Raw genomic sequence first — 8,404 nt, 5'->3', positions numbered from 1 at the left:
TGACCCCTAACTTAGTAATAAAAGTACTAGAGACACAAAAGTACACAATGACCCTATAAGGAGGATGATAACGTAGTCGAGAGCTTTGCACATTGTAATGAATGAGGATTTGTCATAATGTCGAATTATTTGCCACCTTCCACCCATAAATTTTTTAATGGTCTTCTTTTGATCGCTCTGCGGTGGACCGCGTTTCGTTTGCTTCTTCTGGCAGGTAATGTCTCGACTCTCCATACTTACATAGGAGCCAGTGTGAGTATCTGAACTGCTCAACAGGCTTCGAGGAAGTTTGAAGTTGTCGTGCGACATGTTTGACCCATTTTATTGTCAACTACCCACGCATTAAGGTTTGAGGCTTGATAGCACGAACCTTGATCAGTGATCACGCGCTGACTTTGAAATTCATGTGTGATCTGTTGAATCTCTTTCCCTATTAGTGACTCCTCGTCAGATGTCCCGTGGGATCCAGTGCGGGCAAATTTAGCGCCATATTGTAGGCCACAGTGCACACGAATTTGATAATAAGGACGCACGCGGACTGCATGAATACTAACTGGGCAGTGGGTAATCAAACGTAAATCATAACAGCTCGGCATCATGAACTAACCTTGCAGCCTAAAAGACGATTTCACGGATTTGTGCAAGTCAACGCGCCTGGCTAAGTCAGTTGCAGATAGCGCGTTATCGCAGAAAAAAGAAAACATAAAGGAGCGTAGGATATTTTGTCCGCATCACCGTGGTCTCATAGGAGACTGATTCATGGCAACTTGCAAGGGCATCACCACGCGCTAAGCGATGGATGGCTATGAGGACTATATAAAAGGGCACCCTGCTACATTCAGGCTTCAAATCAGCCGACTCTCGCCACATCAAGCAGTAACCTTCTACCATATTACATTCTCGAGCCTACATCCTGATCTGCTGGGCACAACTGCGTCCACTTACAACTGTTGCGAATCAGCTGCTGCAACCACTTATATACTTGCTCTCTCACCCCCTCCCCCCCACCCACACGTACGATCATGATCAGCCGGAAGAGAAGATCAGACCTTATCCAGAACCTAATCTTTCTAAGCGTGCTCATTACTACAGTAGCATTATCCCTTCATCAGCTGGTCGGTTTTAATGCTAGTGCGAAGTCCGTTGTGAACGAGGATGGGACCATGACCCATTATTTGCACTTCAAGGTACGTAATGGGAAATAAGTACTTATGGCCTCTTGAGTTTTTGGTTGCAACCTCCATGTATTCTCACATGATCGGCTCAGAGAAAGCATCAAGGAAGGAATATATTGTTCACGGATTAGGTGGCGCGTTAATCCACTACTTTCTGTCGATCGGCTAAGTGAAACATATATTCGTGATCTTGACTAATGGAAAATATGGCTGCAGGTAAAGTACGCGAATATAACTCGGCTATGTCATACGAAGCAGCTGGTGAGCGTGAATGGGCGGTTTCCGGGGCCGAATCTGTACGTCCGGACAGGAGACCGAGTTATAGTGAGGGTGTCCAACAAGTTGGCAGGCACCAACATCACAATTCACTGGTAACTATTGATCATCAGCTTCAGAGCCAGTAGGAGCTCTCCGTTTCATTTTAAAGAGTAGGGCACGAGTAAGGAGACTCTGATGGGTCCCAATAGGGGACACTTCCTTCTCAAATGATGATGAAAAGGATTTACTTCCTCTTCCTCAAATTTTTTTTTCCGAACCCTGCTCTCAGCTCCTATGCAGTACTATATTATGAAGGATTCATAAAACACCGTGTACATAATTGGCGTCACCAGGTCTCGTTAGTTGTGAAGGCTAAGGTTCATTCTGTGATGCTCAAGTCTCATAATTCATCTTCACCTCCCCACCATTAACACGACTGTGTATGTTGCAGGCATGGCGTGCGCCAGTTCTTCTCGAATTGGGCAGACGGGCCTGCCTTTATCACCCAGTGCCCTTTGCAACCCAAGACCCACTACAACTACAACTTCACGGTGGTGAAGGAGTCGGGCACCCTCTTTTGGCATGCCCACATCAATTGGCTTCGCGCCACTGTATATGGCGCCTTCATCATCCGTCCCAGAGGCGGCACCCCTTACCCTTTTCCCAAGCAACCCGTCGCCGAGTTCCCAATCTTGCTAGGTATGATCACTGGGAGAGTAGCTCCTGCCAACTGCTGTTAAAGGAGGTCTACCACATTAGAAGTGATAATAAAACTGTCAGCTACATGAAAGATGCATCACTATGATGCTACGAATGAGTACTAGAGTAGAGAGATGAAATTTAGCGCAGCTACATCTCAACAACAGTGTAACACTCATCTGAATTGGGATTTTCTACAAACCGGGTGAAAAGAAAGGAGCTCTAGTATAGTCATCCAGGCACACCAGCTGTGCACCCACCTGCAGCACACGCATGCTACACTTTTAATCCTTTCATAGGACGGATCGCTTAAGGGTGTTCCTTAAATGATGATGTTATGTGCAGGAGACTGGTGGAACACGGATGTGGAGTTGATAGAGAAGGAGGCCTTAGCTAGCGGAGCTGGGTTCAACATATCCGATGCGCTTACAATCAATGGACAACCAGGCTTTCTGTATAATTGCTCGCAACGAGGTAGGGATAATTTTACTTCAGAAGCACACTTTGGATTTGAACCTTTGTAACGGGTGTCAACTAGACGTACGCGTGGCTCTAGTAGATACAAAAGGGACAGGTTACTAGGCTAACTCTACTAGAAAGTATAAAAATGATAGGATAATATCTCGACCGATGCATGTAAACTCACCAAGGACTTATAAGTTAAACGACAGAAATAAGTACAAGGCCTTGTGAAGGTTAACATGTTACTCAAGTTCTTTTGAATGATATGGTGTATGCCACTGATAATCGCAATCTAACGAATGCTACATGATATTCCCTTTTGAATAGATACGACCACCTTCATGGTAGAGAAGGGTAAGACATATCTCTTGAGGGTGATCAATGCGGCCATGAACGATCACATGTTCTTCTCGATAGCTGGGCATAGGCTGACGGTGGTGGAGATGGATTGCTCATACACGAAACCCTACGAGACGGAAGTGATAGTGATATCGCCGGGACAAACAGCGGACGTGCTGCTAATGGCGGACCAGAAGGAGGCAGATTACGCGATAGCAGCGGCCGTCTACTCGCCTGCGCCAGCCTTCGTGACATTCCCGAGAACACCTGCGACGGGCGTGCTACGCTACAAGAGACCGAGGATGACATACGCCACAGAGAGATTAAGCTTGGCCCGACTAGCCTTGCCGGCCCTACCCATGGCCAATGACTCGGCCTATGCGTTGGCCTACACGAGCGCCTTGCGGAGCTTGAACAACAAGGAGCACCCGGCCGTGGACATACCCCAATCTGTGGATCGGAACTTCTTCTTCACGGTGGGACTTGCCCTCCGGGAGTGCCCCGTCAACCAGACCTGCCATGGGCCCCCCGGTGAGGGTGGCCGCCCGGGCCTTGCTAGCGCCTCCGTCAACAATGTCACCTTCGTGCCCCCGCGCAATATCTCCATTCTCCAGGTAAGCCAAAATGGTTCTAATTGATGCTTTAGTAATTTGAAGCTTATTAGGTTATTAAAGTATGCAACGATATGTCTAGCGCTCCAATCCTAATATACCATATCATATCCCGTGGCAGGCCTACTATCAAAGAGCGCACTACAACGATTCCACCGTCCCGCTGCCAAGGAAGTGGAGGAAGTCCTTGGCCACGGCAAGGACGGCCTACGAAGATGACTTCCCCAACGTGCCCATGTTCCAGTACGATTACACGGGCGTGGACCCAGTCGACCAGCATGCGCTACTAGGCACCAAGGTGGTGCAGTTGGAGCTGGGGACAAACGTCCAACTGGTCCTGCAGAACACCGCCACCGGCTTCTTCGAGAGCCACCCTTTCCACCTCCATGGCTACAACTTCTACGTGGTGGGCATGGGGCTCGGCAACTTCAACTCCTCCTCCGACTCTGCGTCCTTTAATCTCATTGATCCCCCTGCCATGAACACCATCGCCGTCCCGCCCGCCGGATGGGTCGCTCTCCGTTTCTTCACCGACAACCCAGGCATGCCTCCTCCATCTATGATCTCTCATTGTGCAATGTCCATGTACAGCTAGATATTGTTTTGCTAGGATTGTTGAAGTAGGAAAATCTTGGAGAACCACTACATCAAACTTCCAGCATTAGGAAAGGATTTGTTCTAGGAAGTTCATGTTGGATCAGAATTGGTGAAAATCTCCAGCCTTGAAACGGATTCTCCAGGGTTTCCATTGGCCAATTGGAAACACTAAACCAACTAATTTGTTTTGGCTTCTCTCTTTCTGTTCTTCTCAAAAACACCACTACTGCCCAGCGTGCCATTGTAATCAATGCTTCTCATTCTTTGCATGTAATTTGTGCAGGAGCATGGCTCATGCATTGCCACTTCGAGATGCACACATCCTGGGGCATGATGATGGTATGGATTGTCAAGGAAGGGAGCGCCCCCCACCAGAAGCTGCCACCGCCTCCCAAGGACTATCCCAAATGCGGGTAGTAATTATGCCACTTGTGCAAATACTTGCACCAACATGCGTTAAGGATGGGAATATAATCCGCCCCGGCCACCAACAAGAGCTTCCACCACCTCCACATGACTGCATCTCGAAGCACAATGTGTCACGCGTGAACAGAGGCTTGTATGGACCGCTCAAGGAAGGCCCGATTCCCCACATACACCACGAGCTTCCAACCACCTCCCAAGAACTATTCTACACATGTGCAACTGGTTGTGCCACTCGTGCAACTGCATTCTAACCCCACTATTCATTTCATTCTTTCAATCTTTACAACTACATGCACATCAACTTTAACCATCTCTCCGGCGGCGGCAATTATATTTGACTTTCCAAGTAAAAGAAAAGAAGAAATCTTCACGCTTTCGGACATGTAAACCATATTCCTAATCATCTCATTAAACCTTTGGAATTCAAGGGGAAAAGAAAACCATCATGCGTCAACATTACATGCATCAATGCATGTAGTGTTGACATATGGCTATGACAGCATCATACATCAATGCATGCTACAAAACATGCCTTAACCATTTCTCTCTCTCTCTCTCTCTCTCTTTCAAAGGTCTCTAAATGGAAGGTTATTATTATGAATAATGAACCTCCTAGTCGTCACTTAGACACAATAGACAGAAATCTACCAACCGTAAGTTCAAATAAGTGACAAGGCTCATAAGGAATACATGCAATGAAGCATGCATAATGTGACCGGAACGGATAATCTTCGTCCATGGAGTAGAGACCTCTCAAACGACAATCCCACCTACCCATAGCAATACCATCACCAACTTTCCAAAACCATAGTTCCTGTATGCAACCATTACGGAGATGCAAAACCATAGAATGAATTGAATGTAAAAGCATTTCATTTTCTCTATTAAGGTGCCAAAATATATTCCAACACAAAAAATGAGAGAGACATGGAAGTTCTAATTGAAAAGGAGCCGACTTGAGGGAAATTTGGCAAATATGTGAGAACTCATTCTTTATGATTATGAACAAAGGGCTTCCTAGTCATCACCTAAACACAAAAGACAAAGGAAGCTAGAAATGCTAAGTTCAAATAAGTGATCATAAGGCTAAGAAAGAAGATATGCCATGCAGTGTGCATAATGTGATTAGAATGGAAAATCTCCGTTCATGGAGCAAAGACCTCTCAAAGGACAATGCCACCCAAAGAAATAGCATGATCAACTTGCCAAATCCATAGTCCCTATACACCACCATTGTGGTGATACATATCCATAGAATGAAACGTGTGGGAAGACTAGCTATCGTAACCCTTTATAAGAAAGATTTACCTAGAGTAAGGAGTAAGTGATCGCCAAATTGAGGTGATATGCTTTTCTTAGTTGAGCACCCCTACACGACCAAATTATGTTTAATATTTGAATAACCCATCCCATATCCTCCACCATTTTTGTGGTAGACCTTAGGACTAGTAGTGCATTTTTAAGTCTAGATGTTCACAAAATCTTTGATGCATTACTGCATTGAAAATTTTTTGAGAACTCTAAATATGTATTATAAATTCAAGAATGTGAGCATGTATACATATTAATGTTATGTGGCCAAGAGGTTGCCAACGTCTTTATACGATGGAGTCATAGTCTCTACTAGAAACAAAACAACATCAAGAAGATTCGGATTATCTTTGTCCCCTTTGTCACTCTCAAGGATTCATGATAGATGATTAGCCAAGACATGGAAATGACCAGGTTTAGTGACCACTTCAAAATCAAAATCCTAGAATAGGAGCCATCTTATAATTCTGCCTTTATCATCAGCTTTATTCATTAGGAAGGACACCTCATGATCCACATAAAACTTGAAGTGTGTCAAAAGTAGGTAGTGTCGAAACTTCTCCAAGGTGAATACTATCTCCAAGCACTCAATGGTTGTCCCAACCGGCTAGGGAATGGGGCAATGCCCACTTTTATTTTTCCTATTTCTTCAAGCAAGGGCTAAATCACCACCTTTTTTATTACTAAAGGTATATCCATCTCTTCTCTCTTGTGAACCTCTAGTTCTCCATCTTAGACTACCTATGTATTCTCTTGCCGTACTAGACTATTCTCCACTATACAGTCTTGTATTGTATTGCTCTCTGGCTCTATTGGGAGCTTGAACTTGATAGCTTTTTTGTAAGTGGAACATTCTCCTTCTTACCTATTGGTTGTCTTTCCTTGGCATGTGTAACTACAACTACTTCCAATTCTATCATATTGAAGGCAAGCTCCTGATTCTTCTATTTGTTGTTTGTTCCATTAGCTTTAATAGGGGTTGGTGTAGGATGGTCTTTAGTAGTATAACCTTCTTCTTTGCATTGGCTACATGGAGGCTTGTAATCCATGGATCTTCTAGAATTTGGAAAATTTGGGGATATATGACCATTTTCTCTGCATTTGTAACATTCCACTTCTGATCTCTCTATTGTCCTCCTCTATAACTTTGGGTAGGGATTCTCCTTGGACCAAAATTAGGACTAGAATATCTAGGATTTGGGCTGATATCTTGGGTTGCCATATTGGATTCTAGCAGGTTGAACCTTGCTTCGTCATCTTTCTGGATCTTTCATACATCTCCTTCAAATAGTAGATATTCTCTATGCAATTCTTTCTTAGGCACTACGAATAGAAGGCTCTAGGAATAGTTGGTTTTTTGGGTACATTCAGTGGCTAAATGTTCTGCTTGATGGTACTTTTTGTACCATGTGTTTGATTGCATCACATCTCTTCCACCTCCTACAATACTAGATATGCTAGCGGTATTCACTTCTAGTGTCTATAATTATTCTATAGTCACATCCATCAACTCTTTCTCGACGCTTGCAATTGAATTGGACAAATAGTCCTTCAAATTTTCTTCTCTTGAAGTACTCGTAGAAGGGTTTGAGAAGTCTTTGTAATCACTGTATAGACTGGTTAGGTTGGTCTAGAGGGTCCTTTATTTTGATTCTATTTTATAGCTCTTGTTGAGATTATTGGTTGCTACTTCTATTTTGGTAGGGTTCCACTATTGTTGTTGAGAGTCCATTGGAAAATTTGTTTGAGACTAGTGCTATCATGGTTGAACCATTATTTGAGGCACTGTTTACATTTGAGCATAGGGGTAAAGAACAGTCCTTGGGACTTCATTTGGTGGATATATCATTCCTAGCATTGAAGGAGGTAGAACTTCTTTTTCTAAGGTCATTGATAAAACTTCTTACACCTTCTATTGTAGCTTGCAAGTTGATTGATCTTCTTAGCTCTATAAACTTATGAGCTTCTGGTTTTTCTTAAGCTTACTAATTTTTATGCTTCAGAACTACATACTACTCATAAATATTAGCCCCAAATTAGCCCTATAAGCCAAAATTAGATTTGAGTTATCATCAACAAAAAGTTGGGTGCACATTTAGGAGTTGTTAGTAGAGGGAGACCATGGATTTGTCCTCTATGCACCTTGATATCCACCATCTTAAGTAGTGGATCATCAACTATGGTGAAGAGAATAGGTGCAAGAAAACATCCTTGTTTGAGTGATCTCCTTAATAAACTAAAAAGGGTGGGATATATCCATTGACTTCATTGAGGATAGGGGTAAAGAACAGTCCTTGGGACTTCATTTGGTGGATATATCATTCCTAGCATTGGAGGAGGTAGAACTCCTCTTTTTGAGGTCATTGATAGCCTTCCTTCAACTTCATCATAGAGTCTTACACCTTCTATTGTAGCTTGCAAGTCGATTAATCTTCTTAGCTTTGCAAAATTATGAGCTTCTGGTTGTAAGCCTCTAAGAAAAACTCCCTTTAGGATGTCTTCATCCAAGTTATGGTTGGTTCATCT

General features: G+C 43.7%; 1 protein-coding gene across 1 annotated transcript; it reads left to right on the top strand.

Moving 5' to 3' along the window:
* The first annotated feature begins 781 nt into the window (after positions 1-781).
* On the top strand, positions 782-5,534 carry LOC148025453 (putative laccase-11). Its single transcript, XM_087692584.1, has 7 exons — positions 782-1,187; positions 1,392-1,546; positions 1,885-2,132; positions 2,478-2,606; positions 2,922-3,547; positions 3,666-4,086; positions 4,425-5,534. Exons 1-7 carry the CDS (start codon positions 1,023-1,025, stop codon positions 4,556-4,558), a joined length of 1,878 nt encoding a protein of 625 aa, XP_087548710.1. The 5' UTR covers positions 782-1,022; the 3' UTR covers positions 4,559-5,534.
* The last annotated feature ends 2,870 nt before the right edge of the window (positions 5,535-8,404 follow it).

The sequence above is a fragment of the Lygodium microphyllum genome, chromosome 14 (assembly GCF_053477565.2).
Source record: "Lygodium microphyllum isolate KBCC chromosome 14, Lygodium_microphyllum_v1.1.10, whole genome shotgun sequence".
Classification (NCBI taxonomy): domain Eukaryota; kingdom Viridiplantae; phylum Streptophyta; class Polypodiopsida; order Schizaeales; family Lygodiaceae; genus Lygodium; species Lygodium microphyllum.
This window is presented reverse-complemented; position numbering and strand designations above follow the sequence as displayed.

Bases quoted from the DNA above. Each gene is read 5' to 3' on its own strand.
- LOC148025453 (XM_087692584.1), top strand. From the start codon at position 1,023: ATGATCAGCCGGAAGAGAAGATCAGACCTTATCCAGAACCTAATCTTT. The intron at 3,548-3,665 runs GTAAGCCAAAAT...ATCCCGTGGCAG, and splicing joins GCAATATCTCCATTCTCCAG to GCCTACTATCAAAGAGCGCA. The intron at 4,087-4,424 runs GCATGCCTCCTC...TAATTTGTGCAG, and splicing joins TTTCTTCACCGACAACCCAG to GAGCATGGCTCATGCATTGC.